This window comes from Mustelus asterias, chromosome 9 (genome assembly GCF_964213995.1).
Source record: "Mustelus asterias chromosome 9, sMusAst1.hap1.1, whole genome shotgun sequence".
Classification (NCBI taxonomy): Eukaryota; Metazoa; Chordata; class Chondrichthyes; order Carcharhiniformes; family Triakidae; genus Mustelus; species Mustelus asterias.
In genome coordinates this window covers 7,169,021-7,191,643 of record NC_135809.1, presented here as the reverse complement: position 1 = coordinate 7,191,643, position 22,623 = coordinate 7,169,021, and the positions used below count along the sequence as shown (strand labels likewise).

Below are 22,623 nucleotides of genomic sequence, written 5' to 3'. Positions count from 1 at the left end.
CATAGCTAATCTCCATCGGTTGTTCCAGTGTGTGGAAATCAGAGGCTGTGTAAGTGTGCTGAGACCTTGCATAGTTTAACCACAATTACGTTTTTTCCCAGGTCCAGTTCAGCTGCAGCAAGGAATTGGCAGAGAGTTCGGGAAGTTACTTGCAGGCATTGTGTTTGTTATGATACATAATAAGTTGGGAACAGGAGGAGGGCATCAGCCCTTTGAACTAAATGGCAGTACAAGCCGACCTGTATGTCAACTCCATTTACACTCTCCTTTTGATCAATATCCCTTGGTTTTGCCTGCCAGCAAAAATCTATCTGCTTCATGAATGTTTGATGCTCTTTATGAAGCTGTTATCTCTGATTCCTGCTAATGATATCCATGAATTATTCATTCTTTTATGGGTTGTGGGCACTGCTGACAAGGTCCTAATTGCCCTTGAACTGAGTGTCTCACTCGGCCATTTCAGAGGGCAGTTAATCGTCACCCACATTGCTGTGGCTCTGGAGTCACATGTAGGCCAGACTGGGTAAGGACAGCAGATTTCCTTCCCTAAAGGGACATTAGTGAACCTGATGGATTTTTACAACAATCGCTCATAATTTCATGACCACCATCAGTGGGGCTAGCTTTATATTCCAGAATTTTAATTAATTGAATTTAAATTCTATCAGCTGCCGTGGTGGGACTTGAACCCATGTCGCCAAACATTAGCCTGGATCGCGAGTCCAGTGATGTTGCCATAATGGCACTGCCTTTCCCCCATGGTAACTCGTGATATGTGTCAATCTTTAATGTATTACAGAATCTTATCCGACCTCCTTATCTTCAGTTTTAAAGTTTATTTATTTATTTATTGTCACAAGTCGGTTTACATTAACACTGCAATGAAGTCACTGTGAAAATCCCCTAGTCGCCACACCCTGGCGCCTGTTCGGGGACACTGAGGGAGAATTTAGCACGGCCAATGCGCCTAACCAGCGCGTCTTTCGGACTGCGGGAGGAAACTGGAGCACCCGGAGGAAACCCACGCAGACACGGGGAGGACGTGCAGACTCTGCACAGACAGTGACCCAAGCCGGGAATCGAACCCAGGTCCCTGAGGCACTGTGCCACCGTGCCAATCCAGTGAGATGAAAGATTCTGTTTGATCCCTCATTATGTCACGTTGGAAGAATCCCAGGTGATTTTTTTGGAACTCCCGGAGTCTCTGTCACGCCGAGTGCCGCCTCCTCATTTTAAGAAGGTGCGAATGAGAAATAATCACGGCATCACATCTTTCAAAGAGAAGCTGCCGAGTATTTCACTTCAAGAGCAAATTTCCTGCTCCAGCCCCTCCTCCCCCGGCAAGTGAGTGACAGAGTCTCCCATACCTGTCCACTCCCTCAGGGCAGAGTCTCCCTCACCTGTCCACTCCCTCAGGGCAGAGTCTCCCTCACCTGTCCACTCCCTCAGGGCAGAGTCTCCCTCACCTGTCCACTCCCTCAGGGCAGAGTCTCCCTCACCTGTCCACTCCCTCAGGGCAAGTGCATTGTTAGCCTTGGGCTTTGCTGCTCTCGGGCAGTACCCTGGGCCACAGAAAGAGGTCGCTGAGGAGACGCTGCAGCCTGTAAGCACCAATTAAACCTACGAGGAGTTCTGTCGGAGGACAAAGCAGTTGTTAACACAAGGAGACAATCTGCCATTTGGGATAAAATAAATGAGTGTTGATAAGCAGGGACAGCTCGCGTAGACTTGTTAAAGGCAAAACATGTTCAACAAATGAATTGCTTTAAAACAGTGACAGCTACAAGAACGGGGCTGATACTGAATTACAGAATGGGTACAACACTGGGAGGAGACCATTTGGCCCCTCGAGACAATTCCAGCTCTCTGCAACAGCCAGTCCCATTGCCCCGCCCTTTCTCTCCAGCCCAGGCATTCCCTTGCCTCAACTGCCCGGTCAAATCCTTTTTGGAAGCGACGATTGAATCAGCCTCTACCAGTCTCTCAGACTCCGCAATCCAAATCCTAACCACACACTGGGGCCTCAGACCCTGCATCCAAATCCTAATCACTCACTGTGGGGCAGTGGGATGGTTTGGGATTGATTCAGGAATATGGGCAGAGAGCGGGGCAGTGGGATTAGTTTGGGGATTGATGCAGGGCTATGGGGAGAGAGTGGGGCAGTGGGATTAGTTTGGGATCGATACAGAGCTATGGGGAGAGGGTGGGGCAGTGGGATTAGTTTGGGATCGATACAGAGCTATGGGGAGAGGGTGGGGCAGTGGAATTAGTTTGGGATCGATACAGAGCTATGGGGAGAGGGTGGGGCAGTGGAATTAGTTTGGGATCGATACAGGGCTATGGGGAGAGGGTGGGGCAGTGGAATTAGTTTGGGATCGATACAGGGCTATGGGGAGAGAATGGGGCAGTGGGATTAATTTGAGATTGATGCAGGGCTATGGGGAGAGAATGGGGCAGTGGGCTTAGTTTGGGACTGATACAGGGCTATGGGGAGAGAGTGTGACAGTGGAATTGAGTTGAATGATTTGCTTCTGACTTTCTTCTTGAAATCAGAGAATGTTTTTGCCTCAACTACATTCTGTGGTAGTGAATTCACCACCCTCTGGGTGAAGAAATTTCTCCTCACCTCAGTCCTAAAAGGTTTTCCTCAATCCTCAAACCATGGCCCCTAGTTCTGGACTCCCCATCATTGGGAACATTCTTTCTGAATCCACCCTGTTAGAATGTTATAAGTTTCTATGAGATTCCCTGATGGTTAATTCCAGGGAACAAGCAAATAACACAAGCTGGAGGAGGAAACATCTCAACTTCTGATTAGATACTTTACAGCCCCTCAGGACTCAACATTGAGTTCAACAGATTGACACTGTGATCTTTCTCCTTCATCTTAACCCGTGCAATAGGATTCAATCCACCAGTTGTTGTTGGTTTTGCTGACTAGATTTAATGATGAAAAATCGAAGTGCATTATACAAAATAAAGATGAAACAGTAATACTTTTAAGATGGGGTTTGAGTTAATTCTTGTGTGCCTTAACCCAACCTGCTCCTGCCCTCTAACCCGACCCCCTACTTAATCCTGACTGCTTTATACCCTGCCCCGGAAGGTCAGTTAATGTGGGGATGACAGTGGCACAGCGGTAATGTCACTGAGCTAATAATCCAAAGTCCCACGGGGTATGGGTTCAAATCCCATCATGGCAACTAATAGAATTTGAATTTAATTGAAAGTTAGTCCCAGTAATGCCAACAATCATAGATTGTTGTAAAAATCCATCTGGTTCACTAATGTCCTTTAGGGAAGGAAATCTGCTGTCTTTACCTGGGTCTGGACTACATGTGACAGGGCAGCATGGTGTTACAGTGGTTAGCACAGCTGCCTCATTAGAGAGAAGAAGGTTAAGAGGTGACTTAATAGAGGCATACAAGATGATCAGAGGATTAGATAGGGTGGACAGTGAGAGCCTTTTTCCTCGGATGGTGATCGCTAACACGAGGGGACATAGCTTTAAATTGAGGGGTGAGAGATATAGGACAGATGTTAGAGGTAGGTTCTTTACTCAGAGAGTAGTAAGGGCGTGGAGTGCCCTGCCTGCAGCAGTAGTGGACTCGTCAACATTAAGAGCATTCAAATGGTTATTGGATAAACACATGGATGACATTGGAATAGTGTAGATTAGATGGGCTTTAGTTTGGTTTCACTGGTCGGCGCAACATCGAGGGCCGAAGGGCCTGTACTGCGCTGTTATGTTCTATGTTCTATACTGCCAGCGACCCAGGTTCGACTCCCGGCTTGGGTCACTGTCTGTGTGGGTTTCCCCCGGGTGCTCAGGTTTCCTCCCATGGTCTGAAAGAAGTGCTGGCTAGGTGGATTGGCCACGCTAAATTCTCCCTCGGTGTACCCGAACGGTCACCGAGTGTGGCGACTAGGGGATTTTCACCATAACTTCATTGCAGTGTTAATGTAAGCCTTACTTGTGACACTATTAATCATAATTAAGGACCCCACACACCCTGGACATTTTCTCTTCCACCTTCTTCTGATACAAATGTCTGAGGTCACGTACCAACCGACTCAAGAACAGCTTCTTCCCTGCTGTCATCAGACTTTTAAATGGACCTACCTTGCATTAAATTGATCTTTCCCTACACCCTAACTATGACTGTGACACTACATTCTACACTCTCTCCTTTCCTTCTCTATGAATGGTATGCTCTGTATAGCACGCAAGAAACAATATGTTTCACTGTATGTTAATACATGTGACAATAATAAATCAAATCAAATCAAAGACACTAATACATAAACTTTAAAAACTTAAAGCTGATGTGAATGACTCTTAGCTGCCCTCTGAATTGGCCAAGCAAGGCACTCAGTTCAAGGGTAGTTGGGGAGGGACAATAAATGCCGGTTTTGTCAGCGACATCCACATCCCATGAATGAATTACTTATTTTTCAGCCAAAGGGAAATCCAAAATCTCTGGACACAGCTGAGGAAGGATGATCCATGTTTACTTACTAACTTTGAGGACATCCTGGTGAATGTTTCCACTCAGATTCAGCAGGCCAATGAGGAGAAGCAAATGATGGAGTTTGCTCTAAAAAGGTTTGTTTGAACGAATGGCATCTCCTTTCAGTAACTTACGTGAAGTCCGTGTGGAAAAGGGTGGGAGGGTTTATCTGTTCACGGAGAAGCTGAATTTTACTTCCATAGCTGATGGTTTGAGATTCCCCCTTCTCATTGGCACATTTCCCAAGGGGACAATTGTTTAAGTTCAGCAGCAAGTTGGAGGAGCGGCAACTCCGATCAGGCACGTTCCAGCCCTCTGGACTCAACATTGAGGTCAGCAACTTTAGACTGCGACCTTTCACCTCCTGATTTTTTAATATCCAATACAATGGCCGGAACTCCACCACCTCGCCGGCCACGGAATCGGAGCGGGCAAGGGTCCAACAACGGAAATCTCCGCTGACCTCGGAATTTCCGGTCTTGCCCAAGCGAGGCCGTAGAATCCCGCTGAGTGTCTCATCGCAATGAGATTGCCTCTCATTCTTTGAAACTCTCATGGAAACAAGCCCAGCCTCCTTGATCTCTCCTCTCAGGCCAGCGCCGCCATCGCAGGGATGAATCTGGTGAGACTTAGCTGCACTCCCTCTGTGGAAAGATCACTTAGTTTAACCTGCGTTATACACCTTACAAACAGTGGGTGCTCTGGTGATGTTCTTGTTCGAGCTCGAGGAAGCAGGAACAAGAGGGAAGAGGAGGAGGAATTTGAGGCTGTACCCACAGCGTGTCTAAGAGAGTTACATATCCAAGAGCTACTTCACCCATTACGCCCCATCCCAAAGCACCAAGAGTTTGACAATCCTCACCACTCTCTTTACCTCCCACAATCCTGCTTCTTCATCCAGGCTTTTGGTCTCATCCTTATCTCATCACCAATATGAACACTGACCAAATCCTGATCCATTAGCCAATTTATCAATTAACTCAATTCCACCTGTATCTGCATTAATTCTGAGCCGGCTCTCAGTGCCTCCTTTCCCTATCCCTATCCTTTCCCTATCCAGTGCTTCTATGCTGCGTTTCCCCCATGGCTGCAGCCTGAGGGATGGGAAGCTGCTGCCCTTCCATTGCAGATCCTTCAGAAGGTCCTGCGAGGCAAGCTCGAGCAGCTCTGGGTCTCGAGGCCATTAGGCTGACGTCAGCTGGGTCAGTTTGGCCACTAGAGGCCACTGGCAGAGTGGATGATGGGACAGTGGTCATGCTGTTGTCCTGAGAGAGGACCGCAGATGCCTCTCCCATGGGGCCAAGGAGTCGCTCTCCTGGGGCTAGACCTCAGCTCCGAAGGCCGTGCCTGAGAACTGAGTGCAGGAGTGAGGTGATGCTCTGGGAGAGCCCCTCCCTCATCAAGACTGGCCTTCAATGCCAAGGCTGTAGTTATTGGAGATTCTATGGAGAGCAGCGTTTGGAGGAACTCTATGATGGAGTGCACAGCTGTGATGTTGTTGGAGGCCACTCCATATTGCACAGATAAGTCTTTATGCTCTGTGCAAAGTTGAAGGTCGACTCCTCCACGCTGTCCAACATCACCAAGCTCCCTGGCACACTGCCAATTGTTTCCTGTTCTTTGTTTTTCCCATCAGCTCTGCGGCACGGTAGCACAGTGGTGAGCACTGCTGCCTCACAGCGCCAGGGACCCAGGTTCGATTCCCGGCTTGGGTCACTGCCTGTGAGGAGTTTGCACGTTCTCCCCGTGTCTGTGTGGGTTTTCTCCGGATGGTCCAGTTTTCTCCCAAATTCCAAAGATGTGCAGGTTAGGTGGATTGGCAATGCTAAAATGCCCCTTCGTGTCCAAAGATGTGCAGGTTAGGTGGATTGGCCATGCTAAATTGTCCCTTAGTGTCCAAAGATGTGTAGGCTAGGGGGATTAACGGGGTAAATACAGTGGGTTGTAAGATAAGCCTGAGTAAGAGTCGGTGCAGACTCGATGGGTCAAATGGCCTCCTTCTGTACTGTAAGGATTCTATGTTTAGCAGCCTGGACCCTCAAAGTCAACATCTGAATTCTCTGTAGCAAAGCCATCGTGTGAGCTTGCCCTCTGATGTGTTGAGCCTGTGGTGTCTTATCTTCTGCCCCAGTGTATGTGCCGGGTGATTCATACATGAAGAAATCTCCCCTGACCCACCCTCTAAACTACACATGGAGCCCCTTCCCTTTGCCCACTGCCCTGCTCCTCTGCCCTGCCCCTACTCTGCCCCTTGCCTCAATCCCGTTCCCTCATCTCTCCAGCCCCACCCTCCCGGCACCCTCAGCTATGCTCCCCTGCCTCTGTGTGCCTGGTTCCACTGTGATCAGATTTCAAGGCCCAGGTGTTAAAAACTATAACACGTAACGCGGTTCTGTCCCACCAGTTTAATCACTATAGTCCGCTGTGTCCCGCACGTACCATTCACAGCTCGACTCTGCAGTTTGTTATCTCAAAACACCTTTAGCAAGGTCACAGTAACCTTTCTGGAAGCAATGCAGTAACCTGGGAACCGACTCCGCTCTCCTCCAGCCCTCAGTGCTCACCAGGAGGTTTGAGATAGGAACAGAGTTCGAAGAACTTGTGTGGGAAATCTGACAGAGATCGAGGAATGGAGTTGGAGAAGTTTGTATGATTCAGACATTCTGCCTCTTTAATTTCTTTGTTTCCTGTTTTTGCCTCACGGGGACTGGCGATTCAACTGGATTTCCATTAGTTTAATGGAAAATTAAGGATGCAATTTTCCCAAAATTTTCCAGAGTGTTGGAACAGGTGGGAAAAGCCGTGTGAAACTGGCCGGCATCACAGACACCTTTCCTCGCCTGAGTTAACTGCCCTCTGTGCAGTTTTAAAGCGTTGGTGAGAATCACACAGCCAGCTGGAGGGGCGGGGCCTTAACACACCAACATCTCAGTGATCAGTGCGCCCATTCTCCAAGCGACATTTAAGGGCCCCTCCTTTCCCGTGCCCCCCCAGGGAAATTGCTGTTCCCCCCAAGCATTGGGGCTAAACCCCTCCCCCATCACAATGCCAACATTGGGGCTCTCCACTCTTTCCCACCCACTCACAGGATTTGGCGCTCTCCCCTCTTCCCCCTTCCCCACCTCCCCCTCACAGGCATCAGGTCTCTCCCTTCTTCTCCCCCACCCCCTTGCAGGCATTGGGGCTGTACCGCCCCCCCAACTCGCTCACTGAATTCGCGCTCTCCCCTCTCCCCCTCCCAGCCCTTTGCAGGCATCAGGTCTCTCCCTTCTTACCCCTCCCCCCTCCTTGCAGTCATCGGGGCTCTACCCACCCCACCCCACCACCCCCTCACAGAATTCAGCGCTCTCCCCTCTCCTGCCCCCCATCCCCTCGCAGGCATCTCTGGCTTTTTCCCTCCCCAGCCCCCCACCACAAGAAGGGGAATCCCCCTCCCCAATGGAGGAGGGTTTCCCCCCGTGTCGGAGCTCCCTTGGCACTGTCCCTTCTTGGCACTGCCAGGGTGCATTCCCCATACTTGTCCCTCAACCCCGGGGGTGTACAGGCATCTCCATGCCCCCCGAGTGGCCATCAGAACGGGTATTGGCTTTTGACAGTGGTCCGCTCTGGCGTGACATCATGCCGCCCAGAGAGGATGATGCATTGTGGGTGGACACTACAGCGTCAGTAATTACATTTAAATTTATGAAAATATATGCAAATCAGGTTCACCCCGCCCCCCAAGAAAGGGCGGGATGGGGGGGAATCTCGCCGGTGCCAATCCCATTTCTGGCTGCTCACCAGATTTAGTGGCCATTACGGGATTTGATCCCAGGGTGAATGGGGCCACTGGGTCTTGACAAGTTTGGAATGATAAATTCAGCCAATGTGTGTCGATTATTTATAGAAAAGCTGCTGAATTTGGTGAAGAAATCAAACATCTGGAAAATGAAATGGAACAACAGATAAGAAGTGAAAAAGACAGAATGTTTAACCAAGTAAGGAATTGAAATAAAAGCACCCAGGCTTGGTGAAATTTGTTTCAACTTTTAGATTTGTCTATTCATTTCTGACGTACTTTGCAGACGCTCGAATAGATTTGTAATTTTTCTTGTCTCTCTTTTTCTATTCAGAATTTAGAAGTGAAATCGCAATGGCATGAAGTTGAATATTTGCTGAGAGCAAAAGAACAAGATCAGGAACAGCTGATCGAGAAACAGAACAGGGTAAACCGGGCGCCATTCCTGACTCCACCCCGAGAGGCCCCCTTGTTCTGGAGCCCTCCCCGCCTTCCCCCCACCAGAGAAAATAGCTTCTGTCCCATCGTACCTTTCCTAGAAGAATGAGAGGGGATTTCATAGAAACTTATAAAATTCTAACAGGGGACAGGGTAGATTCAGAAAGAATGTTCCCAATGATGGGGGTGTCCAGAACGAGGGGGTCATAGTTTGAGGATAAGGGGTAAATCGTTTAGGACTGAGGTGAGGAGAAATTTCTTCACCTAGAGGGTGGTGAATGTGTGGAATTCACTCCCACAGAAAGTAGTTGAAGCCAAAACGTTCTCTGATTTCAAGAAGAAATTAGATATAGCTCTTGGGGCTAACGGGATTGAGGGATATGGGGGGAAGGGGAGGTCAGGATATTGAATTCAATGATCGGCCATGATCAAAATGAATGGTGCAACAAGCTCGAAGGGCCGAATGGCCTACTCCTGCTTCTAGTTTCTCTGTTTCTCCTCAGTTGTCCAATGAGGAAAGGTTGAGCAGGTTGGGACGATACTCACTGGAGTTTGGAATAATGGGAGGTGATCTTATTGAAACATGTAAGATTGTGAGGTGTTCGACAGGGTGGATGCTGAGGGGACGTTCCCCCCTTGTGGGGGAATCCTGAATGAGGGAACATGGTTTCAAAGTAAAAGTCTCCCATTCAATACGGAGATAAGAATGGATTTCTTCTCTCAGGGAGTCATTAATCTGTGGAATTCTGTCCCCCCAGAGAGCGGTGGAGGCTGTGGATCACTGAATATATTCCAGACAGAGTTAAACAGATTGTTGATTGACAAGGGAGACGAGGGTTATGAGGAGCAGGCGTGGCACAGTGATTAGCACTGCTGCCTCACAGCACCAGAGACCCGGGTTCGATTCCCGGCTTGGGTCACTGTCTGTGTGGAGTTTGCACATCCTCCCCGTGTCTGCGTGGGTTTCCTCCGGGTGATCCGGTTTCCTCCCACAGTCCAAAGATGTGCGGGTTAGGTGGATTGGCCGTGCTAAATTGCCCCCTAATGTCCCGGGATGCGTAGGTTAGAGGGATTAGCAGGGTAAATATGTGGGATTACGGGGATAGGGCCTATGTGGGATTGTTGTTAATGCAGACTTGATGGGCTGAATGGTCTCCTTCTGCACTGTAGGAATTCTATGAAGCTGGCGTTGAGACCACAATTGTATCAGCCCAGATCTTACTGAATGGCAGGACAGCTCGATGGGCCCAATGGCCTACTCCCCTTATTTCCAATGATCTTATCAATCCCTTCATCATTTTAACCAACCCAATCAGATCACCCCTACACCTACCCCTACACTGCAGCAAATATAAACCCAGTCTATGTGACTGCCCTCATCATTTAACCTACTTAAATCTCCTACCATTCACACCCTCTAGGGCCACCGTAGCCTTCCTGAGGTGTGGTGCACAGAACTGAACACACTACCTGCTGATGGGGCCTGTCCATAGCTCTGTGGACCATCACTTCCAGCCCCTTGTGTTCCAGCCCCTTGTGTTCCAGCCCCTTGTGTTCCAGTCCCTTGAGGTGTAAACCCAACATTCCATTATCCTGTTTGATTCCAATATGCATCACTCGCCTTTAGTGACTTATCCGCAGTTAATAGGTTCTCTTTGTTTAGAAAATATTCCCGTCTCTCTTTCCTGGGTTGACACCTTTGATTTGATTTGATTTATTGTTGTCACATGTATTGTCACAGTGAAAAGTATTGTTTCTTGCGCGCTATACAGTCAAAGCATACTGTTCGTAGAGAAGGAAAGGAGAGAGTGCAGAATGTAGTGTTACGGTCATGGCTAGGGTGTAGAGAAAGATCAACTTAATGCGAGGTAGGTCCATTCAAAAGTCTGATGGCAGCAGGGACTTTGCCTCTTCCATCATTAGACTTCTATTCCCAAGGAATACTCCCTTATCGGTGACCCCCATCGCAAAGTCCTGCTTTAGTTAGACATGGTTTACCCTTACCAACTCCACACTGTCTGCTAGTATCTGCTCAACTGCACTGTCATTCCTGCCTGGATGAGAGATTCTAGAAGCTTCTCCACGAGTGGCATTAAACTAACAGGCCTGTAGTCACTGGGCCTCTTCCCTCCTCCATAGTCCTTGGACAATAGTCACATTGGCCGCAGTTCCAGAATCCAGAGAATTTAAGAAGATTGTAACTGGTGTTTCTGAAATTTCCCGAGTAATTTTACACCCGGATGTTTTAACACCCAGATTCTGACAGCCAATCGGAGTTACTGATGCACTTGCCAGAGGAAGTAGTTTCTCCCTCCTTGCTGTGGTTAAACCCATCAGAGTTTAAACATCTCCACTAAAAACCTTTTAAGGTGAGAGGGGAGAGGTACAAAAGGGTCCAGAGGGGCAGTTTTTTCACACAGAGGGTGATGAGTGTCTGGAACGAGCTGCCAGAGGCAGTAGTTGAGGCGGATACAATTTTGTCTTTTGAAAAGCATTGACAGGGGTGAGATGGGTATAGAGGGATATGGGCCAAACGCGGGCAGTTGGGACTAGCTTGATGGCAAAAACAGGGCGGCATGGACAAGTTGGGCTGAAGGGCCTGTTTCCATGCTGCAAACCTCCATGACTCAATGAAATCTCCCCTAACTCTTTTTTCAAAACTCCAGCGTCTCCAATCTCTTCACACAACCAAAGTTCCTCAAGCCAGGTATCAACCTGTTTCTGTTCAATTTTAGTTTCATTCTCTCTTTTCCACATTAGAAATACCAATTACTGAAGAAAAACGTGGGGGTGAATTTTTCCCCGGAAAATACCTTGAGTAATGTCGGGGATAATTGTAATAATGTCTGGTTCAATGTGACAGGAACCAGTTGAGAGGAAAATTGAATGGAGGTACATGGGAAAGTGTTGTGAGTAAACCACACAGTCATGGATTTATAGAGCAGTGGTAAGCTAGAGTTATGGGGCTGAATCATCACCCAGTCAGGATGACTCAGTTGCCCTTTAGAAATGGCAACAGGGACCCAATTCCAGGATTCCTGACCGCCATTCCCGAGGCTGGCTCTGCGCCAAGTGCTGGAAAATGGGATTAGAATAGTTAGGTGGTTGTTTTTGATTGGCGCAGACAGTTTGCAAGTAGCCTGGCCAGCTTTTCAATGTGTTGTTGTGTTTTATGCAGTGTCATAGAGAATTGCCTTCATGAGGGAACCTTGTGAAAGGCAAGTTCAAAAGTTCCACCCTCCTTATGCCCCCCCCTAAGCCTCCATGCCAAGGTACATCCCACACCTAACCCCCACGGCCCCTCATTTCCCTCTTGCTGAGCTGTGCCCCTCAACACCCCCTCCCCATGACCCCTCATGTCCCTCAGTCAAACTATGGCATTTCCAAGTCCATTGGTCTTCTATACACTGCATTGAACCAATGAACCTATAGTGACAAAAGGATGTGTAAAAAAAAGTAATTCATTCATAACTGTCCACTATGTTAAAAACATCCCTTTAATACAGGGCAATAAAAGTGTCAATCACCCAGATCCTTTTAAGTTTCAATGGCTGCAAGTGTAAGCACCTGAAATCTCTTAACCTTGTGAAAATAAACATTGTGAAATTGACAGTAGTGATCAGAAAACTAAAGGTGCCAATTGAGCAATATGTTCCCTGGGGATCAGATGTTTTAGGACTCCAATGGATGTCTGGGTTCTCTGCTAAGAATATGAGGCTTGGCTGAGAGCCCAGAAATCCATTAGTCTGTTGAAATAGCCGGGACCCAGAGCAAACATTGCCTGCCTAACAGTTGTGTCTCACTGCTCTTTGCTGAAAATTGCACAATGTTTATCTACACAAGGTTAAGTGTGTCGGAGTCCAGTGAAAATTGCCAGCCCAAGCTCATTGTCTATCATCTTTTGGATCCCTATCAGTTGGAGAGACGGTGTGCAGAGCTGCAGAGTGAGAAGCAGGAGTCAAAGTTGGAGAATCAGAGACTAAAACAGATGAATGAGCAGTTGGAGAAAGATCTGCAGAAAGCGGATGATGACCTCCTTTATGCTCAGCATCAAGTACTGGCATTGGAGGAAGAAACATGTCAAATGCATAAAGACAGAGAAATGTGAGTACCGTGGCAGTGATCACAAGGGTTTGCCTTTGATAGAATGAAAACAAGTTTTGAACCTTGAAATATTTTAGAGCCTGCGTTATAGAGGTAATTATGCAATGGATCATTAGATTTGACATATGTTATTACCATTTGGTTTTTAGATCACCTTTCAATTTGCATTTTTTTAGAAACATAGAAAAACTACAGCACAAAACAGGCCCTTCGGCCCCACAAGTTGTGCCGAACATATCCCTACCTTTTAGGCCTACCTATAACCCTCCATCCTATTAAGTCCCATGTACTCATCCAGGAGTCTCTTAAAAGACCCTATTGAGTTTGCCTCCACCACCACTGACGGCAGCCGATTCCACTCGCCCACCACCCTCTGTGTGAAAAACTTCCCCCGACCATTTCCCCTGTACCTACCCCCCAGCACCTTAAGCCTGTGTCCTCTCGTAGCAGCCATTTCCACCCTTGGGAAAAAGCCTCTGAGAGTCCACCCGATCTATGCCTCTCAACATCTTATAAACCTCTATTAGGTCTCCTCTCATCCTACGTCTCTCCAAGGAGAAACGATCGAGCTCCCTCAGCCTATCCTCATAAGGCATGCCACTCAATCCAGGCAACATCCTTGTAAATCTCCTCTGCACCCTTTCAATCTTTTCCACATCCTTCCTGTAATGAGGCGACCAGAACTGAGCACAAGTGGGGTCTGGCGAGGGTCTTATATAGCTGCATCATTATCCCCGGACTCCTAAACTCAATCCCTCGATTGATAATGGCCAGCACACCATACGCCTTCTTAACCACCTCCTCCACCTGCGGGGCCGATTTTAGAGTCCTATGGACCCGGACCCCAAGGTCCTTCTGATCCTCTACTGTACTAAGAGTCTTTCCCTTTATATTGTACTCCTTCATCCCATTTGACCTGCCAAAATGGACCACTACGCATTTATCTGGGTTGAAGTCCATCTGCCACTTCTCCGCCCAGTCTTGCATCCTATCTATGTCCCTCTGTAACTTCTGACATCCCTCCAGACTATCCACAACTCCACCAACCTTCGTGTCGTCGGCAAACTTACCAACCCATCCCTCCACTTCCTCATCCAGGTCATTTATGAAAATGACAAACAGCAAGGATCCCAGAACAGATTCCTGGGGCACACCACTGGTGACCGACCTCCATTTAGAAAAAGACCCATCTATACCCACTCTCTGCCTCCTTTGGGCAAACCAGTTCTGGATCCACAGGGCAGCAGCACCTTGGATCCCATGCCCTCTCACTTTTTCTAGAAGCCTTGCATGGGGGACCTTATCGAACGCCTTGCTAAAATCCATACAAACCACATCTACCGCTTTCCCTTTGTCAATGTGTTTAGCCACATTTTCGAAGAACTCCACCAGGCTTGAAAGGCACGCTCTGCCTTTGACAAAACCATGCTGAGTATTCTTGAGCATACTAAACCTCTCTAAATGCTCATAAATCTTGTCCCTCAGGATCTTCTCCATCAGCTGACCAACCACTGAGGTTAGAGGTTAGACTCACCGGTCGGTAATTTCCTGGGCTATCCCTATTCCCCTTCTTGAAAATAGGAACCACATCCGCAATCCTCCAATCCTCCAGCACCTCTCCCGTCTCCATCGACGATGCAAAGATCATCGCCAGAGGCTCTGCAATCTCTTCCCTCGTCTCCCACAGTAACCTGGGGTAGATCCCATCCGGACCCGGCGACTTATCTATCTTGATGCCATTCAAAGATTTCAGCACAACCTCTTTGTTAAAGTCCACATACTCAATCTTTTCAGTCCACCACAAGCCCGCAGTACATCCACCCAGGTCCTTCTCCTCTGTGAAAACCGAGGCAAAATACTCATTAAGCACCTCTGCCATTTCTACTGGTTCCGTACAGATTTTCCCGCCTTCACCTTTTATAGGCCCTATTCCTTCACGTCTCATCCTTTTACTCTTCACATATTTATAGAACGCCTTAGGGTTTTCCTTAATTCTACTTGCCAAGGCCTTCTCGGGACCCCTTCTGGCTCTCCTAATTTCCTTCTTTAGTCCCTTCCTACAAGCCGTATACTCATCTAGATCCCTATCTTCGCCAAGCTCTCTGAACCTTTTGTACGCTTTCCTTTTCTTCTCGACTAGGTCCCGCACAGCTTTTGTGCACCACGGTTCCTTTAACCTACAATTCTCCAGTCCTCTGGCACCATTCCTATATCTAAGGAGGATTACTGACAGCAACAGGGACCTAGGTTCAATTCCTGGTTTGGGTGATTGTCTGTGTGGAGTTTGCACGTTCTCCCCGTGTCTGCATGAGTTTCCTTCGGGTGCTTCGGTTTCCTCCAACAATCCAAAGATGTGCGAGTTAGGTGGATTGGTCATGCTAAGTTGTCCCTTAGTGTCAGAGGGATTAGCTAGGGTAAATGCATGGGGTTCTGGGGATAGGGCCTGGATGGGATTGAGGTCAGTGCAGACACGATGGGCCAAATGGCCTCCTTCTGCATTGTAGGGATTCTATGGACTCTATGGAGGATTATGGTCAGTGTCTCAGCAATTTCCACCCTCACCTCATTCAATGAGGATGCTTCTTATCAGGTCCTGGGTGATTGAGAATGACAAAATTATGGTGATAAGAATTAAGGTTGAAATCTTGGGTTAAAGAAAAAAATACTATTGCGAAGTGGTAATTAAATGTGGAAGCCTAATAATGATATCGTTGAATGATATATTTCCCTAGGGAACTCTATCGAGTGACTGAGGGCCTGGAGAGAGAGAAGCTGGCCCTCTGTAAACAGTTGGATCTCCTCAGGTAAGTGTGGAACTGGTATTGACTCCAACATTGAATCCTGTTCGTAAATTGGAGTTTATAACATCTTGTGAACAATGATCAAAGGGTGAGATGCCAAACCAACATTTGATCTGATTTGATTTATTATTGTCACATGTATTGAGATACAATGAAAAGTATTGTTTCTTGCGTGCGATGCAAACAAAGCATACCATTCATAGAGAAGGAAAGGAGAGAGTGCAGAATGTAGTGTTACAGTCATAGCTAGGGTGTAGAGAAAGATCAACCTAGTGCAAGGTAGGTCCATTCAAAAGTCTGACGGCAGCAGGGAAGAAGCTGCTCTTGAGTCGGTTGGTACGCGACCTCAGACTTTTGTATCTTTTTCCCGACAGAAGAAGGTGGAAGAGAGAATGTCCGGGGTGGGTGGGGTCCTTGATTATGCCGGCTGCTTTTCCGAGGCAGCGGGAGGTGTAGACAGAGTCAATGGATGGGAGGCTGGTTTGCACGATGGACTGGGCTTTGTTCACGACCTTTTGTAGCTTCTTGCAGTCTTGGGCAGAGCAGGAGCCCATACCAAGCTGTGATACAACCAGAAAGGATGCTTTCTATGGTGCATATGAATGTACAAATTAGGAGCAGGAGTAGGCCACTCAACCCCTCTAGCCCATTCTGGGATTCAGTAAGATCATGGCTCACCTCATTGCAGCCACTGGTAATTTGACCACAAGTGATTTGAGACTTGTGCAAAGAGCAGGAGCTAACATTGAGTTGTGATATCAAACATTCTTGAAATCGTAACCTCACCAGGAAGGGAGTCAGTATTATGGTACTGGAGGCAGAAGGTTTCTTTTCTTTCATTTGGCCCAGGGTAGTGATGGAGTATAAAAATAGGGAAACCTTGCTACAACTGTGTTGTGTATTGTGTAATTGCGTTCAGTTTTGGTCGCCTTGCTATAGGAAAGATGTGATTAAACTGGAGAGAGTGCAGAAGAGATTTACAAGGATGTTGCCAGGGCTCAAGGGACTGGGTTATAGGGTGGGACTTTTTATTTGGAGTGTCGGAGACTGAGGGGTGATCTTATAGAGGTGTATAAGATCATGAGAGACACGGATAGGGCAAATGCACTCAGTCTTTTTCCCAAGGTTGGAGAATCGAGAACTAGAGGGGCATAGGTTTAAGTTAAGAGGGGAAAGAATTAATGGGAATCTGAGGAGCAACTTTGTTACACAGAGGGTGGTGCGTGTGTGGAATGAGCTGCCGGAGGAAGTGGTTGAGGCAGGGATATTAACAACATTTAAAAGACATTTGGACAGATACATGGATAGGAAAGGTTTAGAGGGATATGGGCTAAATGCAGGCAAATGGGGTTAGCTCAGATGGGCATTTTGGTTGAGATCGACCAGTTTGGGCCAAAGAGCCTGTCCCCTTGCCATTGATTCTATAATTGATTCTATGAATTGTACAGCACATTGGAGAGAGCATACCTACATTACTCTGTACAGTTTTTGGTCACGTCACTTAGGGCGGGATATACTTGCAGTGGAACATGTTCACAGAAGGTTCACTAGGCTGATTCCTGGGAGGAAGGGCTTCATCGTATGGGGGAAGATTGATCGGGTTAGGCCTATTTTTGCTGGAATTTGGAAGAATGAGAAGTGCGCTTATTGGAACATATAAGATATTGAGGGAGTTTAGCAGGGTGGAAACTGAGAGGCTGTGTCCCCTAACTACTCCACAAGACCGTAAGAAATAGGAACAGGGATGAAAAAAGAATTAAGAAACAACAACTTGCAAACTTTGGGGATTTAGAAATTTTTTTTCTTTATTCATTCATGTCTGGGCCAGCATTTATTGCCCATCCCTAGTTGCCCGGGGGCAGTTGAGAGTCAACCACATTGCTGTGGCTCTAGAGTCACATGTAGGCCAGACCGGGGTAAGGACGGCAGATTTCCTTCCCTAAAAAGACCAGTGAACCAGGTGGGTTTTCCCACAATAGTTTCATGGTCATCAGTAGATTCTTAATTTTTAAAAAATTGAATTCTAATTTCACCATCTGCCTGGGATTTGAACCCAGGTCCCCAGAACATTAGCTGACTTATGGAATAATGGTCTAGTGATAATACCACTAGGCCATCACCTCCCCCGTATCAATATCAGGTCCCAGTATCACAGTTGAATTGTCTAAACGTAGAGTCATGAAAAATCTAGATCAATTGGTGTAATATAGAAAACAAACAGATTCTGGAAAACCAGTCTCATTTAGCCCGTAAATTAGCCAGTTATGCAAAGAATGATTGGGAATCACGATGCGTTTTGATGTATAATTATTCCCAGAAAAGCATTGCAAATTGAAGATTGTTCATTGGATTCATGTTTGTGACTGCTGATGAGTGTTTTATTATTTGTATTGCATTGAGCAGAGAAATGAACAAACACCTGCGAGCTGAACGGGATTTATCCCTGGCTGGTTTTCAGGTGGGTTGTTGTCTGTTTTCCCTTCAATGATTTTAACTTTTTAACATCGTGTTTTGTTTATTCTCAAGTAAGTTGCTGCAGTGTTGCCATAATTGCTCTGACAATAGACAATGTGATGTGAATGTGAAAAGATCCTCTGGAAATTACACCTGATGAAGGAACTGTAAAATGATTCACATCTTTATAATTTCACAGAAGCCTCCCGTTCCCGGATCTTCCAGTTTATGGAATCAGAGGATGGCCAATACTGATCAACATATAGACACCAGGATGTTGTCAAACAGGTCCGTTCCTCGTCACTGTCCAGAATTTTACCGCCCCACCCGCCACGGGAATCAGAGCGGGCAAGGGGAGTGATGCGCGATTAAATCACTCGGGAGGCTGGATCGTACCCGGGAAATAAAGGCTTTTATTAGTAACAAGAATGGAGCATACTGCTTAACAATACAATCCCAGACTAAAGGGTCACCAGGCAGTGCAGTGACCTTTATACCCCTACAGGTAGGCGGAGCCAACCGGAGTGTACCACAGAACAATACCAACAGGTGGAACACCCCAACCCTAACCCCAACAGTGACAACAGTGACATATGTACAAGTACCCATAGTGCTAACCATCTATGGTTCAGTACCCATAGTGCTAACCATCTATGGTTCAGTACCCATAGTGGTAACCATCTATGGTTCAGTACCCATAGTGCTAACCATCTATGGTTCAGTACCCATAGTGGTAACCATCTATGGTTCAGTACCCATAGTGGTAACCATCTATGGTTCAGTACCCATAGTGCTAACCATCTATGGTTCAGTACCCATAGTGCTAACCATCTATGGTTCAGTACCCATAGTGGTAACCAACTATGGTTCACCACAGGGAGGACAATGGGAAGGTCTGTTGACCTCGGGCAGGATTTTACAGTTTTGGGACGAGCGGGGCCATAAAATCCCACCCAAAGATGTGCGGGATAGGTTGATGGGCCAGGCTAAATTGCTCCTTAATGTTGGGGGACTAGAGGGAGGGGGGGAGGGGGGGGGGGAGGAGGGGGGGAGGGGGGAGGAGGGGGGGAGGGGGGAGGAGGGGGAGAGGGGGGGAGGGGGGGAGGAGGGGGGGAGGAGGGGGGAGGGGGGGAGGGGGGGGAGGGGGGAGGAGGGGGGAGGGGGGAGGAGGGGGGGGAGGAGGAGGGGGGGAGGAGGAGGGGGGGAGGAGGAGGGGGGGGAGGAGGGGGGGAGGAGGGGGGGGGTGCCCTATGAAGACAGGCTGAGAAAATTGAACTTATATTCTCTGGATAACAAGCCAGACGGAAAGGTAAGCTGTGGGGAGGACACAGAGAGGCTGGAAAGAGATACACACAGGTTAAACGACTAAATAACAAGATGGCAAGTGGAGCATAATATAGGGAAGTGTGAAGTTATTCACTTTGGTGATGAGAATAAAGAAGCAGAATATTTTTAAAAGGAGGGAAAGATGTCAGTTTATTAGTCACAATCAGGTTTACATTAACACTGCAATGAAGTTACTGTGAAAATCCCCTAGTCGCCTCACTCTGGTGCCTGTTCGGGTACACTGAGGGAGAATTTAGCATGGCCAATGCACCCTGACCCGCACATCTTTCGGACTGTGGGAGGAAACCGGAGCACCCGGAGGAAACCCACGCAGACACGGGGAGAACGTGCAAACTCCACACAGACAGTGACCCGAGCCGGGAATCGAACCTGGGTCTCTTGTGCTGTGAGGCAGCAGTGCTGCCCGGTGTTCACTAAATTGGTCGCTGCCATGAAAGGGTTGTTCTATGACAGGTGGCTGAGGAAATTGGGCTCATATTCCAACATAGTTTGGAACTACGTGTGAAAAGAAAGTCTTTTCTTTTTCTGTTAAAACCCATAACCCCGAATGTAGTTAGAATATTTCAGAGGGAAACCAGTTTATGTTCTATATCTTGTTCCTCACCTTTTACAGGAAAGGTGATGATTGTGAGGAGCTGGGCAACTCTGAGTCATTCTCAAAGAATTCTGAACATGCAGATGGATGTAGCCACACCCAGAAAGGGACGCATAAAGAATCTTTCGACAAAACAAGGCAGAGGCAGTACTTACGGAGAATTATTTCAATTGAAGAGGATCCATTGCCACAGTTTCTTGAAATGCCACCCACAATTCAGCTCAAAAACTGGATGGAGGTGGAAGAGGAAGAGGAGGAGGAAGAGTTGGTGCGAGAAACGGACAGTGTGGAGATGGGAACAGTTCCTCCACCTCTGGGAAGAGAGCCTACTGGGAAAGGAGCTTTGGTGGAGGTAAGTGGGAACTCTTATCCTCTCACTGCGGATTCAACACCACAATCACCAGTACCCTGGAAAGTGGCATTTTGAGAGCGTTAAAACTTCACTCAAAGCCAGAATGTAAATCATACTTCCCGAGCATTGCAAAATGTGACTCTGAAAGGTGATATGGTTCAGGTTAGAAACTCCAAAGTGTTTTATGAAGCCCACCTGAATCATAAGTTTTGCATCTTGAATTTGGCGAGGATAAGCATGGGATGTTTCACTTCAGGCATGATTCAAGTGACCCACTAGGGAGCTTTTATCAAAAAGTTTATTTAAGAATATGGTTAACATGTATAGTAAGAAAATTAGCAAGAACATTTATCAGTTACAAACAAGAAACAAAACAATGACTGTAATGTATTACTCTTCATGAATATCTCTAATGTGTTCCAATTAAAACCAAGATGCATTGACAACAAAGCCCTTTAAAGAGATTTATCACTGCACAGGCTAAAGCTCACATAATACTGGAATACAGTTCCCTGGGCTGAATGCTGATTTCAAATGTCCTTGAAAACTCAGAGCAGTTTGTAGTCATCAGCACTCCAAAACACCAAAGCCCAGATTCTTTACTGCAGCATGGCAACAAGCCTTTCTTTCAACTAACTGTTACAAGTTTCAAAGCAAGACAATGAGAGAAAAAGAGACTTCTTTTCCAGCTTGCTTCTAAGACAGCCTGTAACACTGCAGTCAAACAAAACTAAAAGCAACCCTTGTCACCTGATCTACGCACAGTTTTTTACTCCTCCCACCTAAGGCTGTGAGCTGAGAAACACTGACTGTGAGAGCTGCAGAGATCATGATCTAAAATAAATCTCTTAAAGATAAACTAACATCACAGAAGGCCGTTCACATCAGCTCAGCACACACCTTTTTCACATAAATTAACCATGGTGCACTCAACAATTAACTAACTGCATTTCTACAGTGTCTGTAACATAGTAAAATATCCCAAGGTGCATTTTCAAAGACAATTTGACCCTGGCCTAAACCGTTGTCTGTAGGCTTCTGGTGCTAGTTCATTTGCACTTAAGATGGCTTCTTTCAACTCATCATAATCCCCAGATGGCTCCTCTGAAAGTGATGCAAACACCTCACTAGCTGTACCTACCAACTTTGTTTGAATCAACAATACACACATGGCCTGTGACCATTTCATTTGTTTAGCAACTTTTTCAAATGAAATGAAAAAGGCTTCTACATCCTTCTCCTCAAACCTTGGCAACACCTTGACACATTTAAACAGATCCTCACCAGGCTTTTGACTATGATGGGTTCATTCTTCCTCACTATTCTTATTACCAGTCCCAACTTTTACATTTACCTCCATCATTTTAAGTAGACTTTCACTTTTCAGTTCCACTTTCTAAAGTTCAAATTCTCTCTCTTTTTCTTTTTGTTCTGCTATTCCTTCCCTTGTTCCCTTGTTTGTAATTCGAGCAGTTTAAATTATTTTCCTTTGGCAATGCAACTATTTCAATTCTCTTGCTCTTTGTTCTGCTGTGATTGTCTCCCTCTCTTTTGCTTCTAATTCAAGCTGTTTGAATTGTAATTGAATTCTAGCCATTTCCAATGATTCTGACTGTGTTTCTGGCAATTTTCAATGTTGAGCTGTTACTGTAATTATCTCTGCCTTCCTTGCCCCTTCAGGTAATGTTAATGGCAGTTTCTTTGCCAATTCCAAAAGCTTTGCTTTAACCGCCTTTTGTAAACCACCCCAAGTGGCTTCTTCCACTCCCAGGAAAACTTTAGCCACTGAAAAAGCCATTATTCCACAAGGTACCCCTTGTCTAAACCAACCCAATGCAACACCTGAAAAGGAAACACAAATATACTCACCCTCATTGTCTTTGAGATCAATAATCCTAAACCAAGAAAAGAATTCTAGATTTTAATCCCGGACAAACCCCCAGTTTGTTTGGGGCCAGATCAGAAATTCCAAGGTATGTTATGGAGTTAACCTAGACCTCAACCTTTTTTGATTTTGGCGTTAGGGTGACCATAAGGTGTTTCACTCCAGGTACGATTCAATTGACCCATGAGGAAGCTTTTGTTAAAACAAACTTTTTTTTTAACAAAGCTAAAATATAACCAAAATAATTAACATAACTTTTACCAATTCGAAATACTTAAACGTGACACATTATCATTCTTAAAAGTTCGCTATCTCTATAGTTCCAATGTAAGCAGTATCCCCATAGACATACATCTTT

General features: G+C 46.6%; 1 protein-coding gene across 1 annotated transcript in view; it reads left to right on the top strand.

The window, feature by feature from the left end:
• cracr2aa (calcium release activated channel regulator 2Aa) overlaps positions 1–22,623 on the top strand; it is a 61,404-nt gene that overhangs the window by 15,164 nt on the left and 23,617 nt on the right. Inside the window, exons 4-11 of the mRNA XM_078219604.1 lie at positions 4,460–4,606; positions 8,398–8,488; positions 8,624–8,716; positions 12,644–12,831; positions 15,564–15,635; positions 18,036–18,090; positions 18,286–18,374; positions 20,047–20,380. Of these exons, the coding sequence (XP_078075730.1) occupies positions 4,460–4,606; positions 8,398–8,488; positions 8,624–8,716; positions 12,644–12,831; positions 15,564–15,635; positions 18,036–18,090; positions 18,286–18,374; positions 20,047–20,380 (1,069 nt within the window). The remainder of the gene's footprint in view (positions 1–4,459; positions 4,607–8,397; positions 8,489–8,623; positions 8,717–12,643; positions 12,832–15,563; positions 15,636–18,035; positions 18,091–18,285; positions 18,375–20,046; positions 20,381–22,623) is intronic.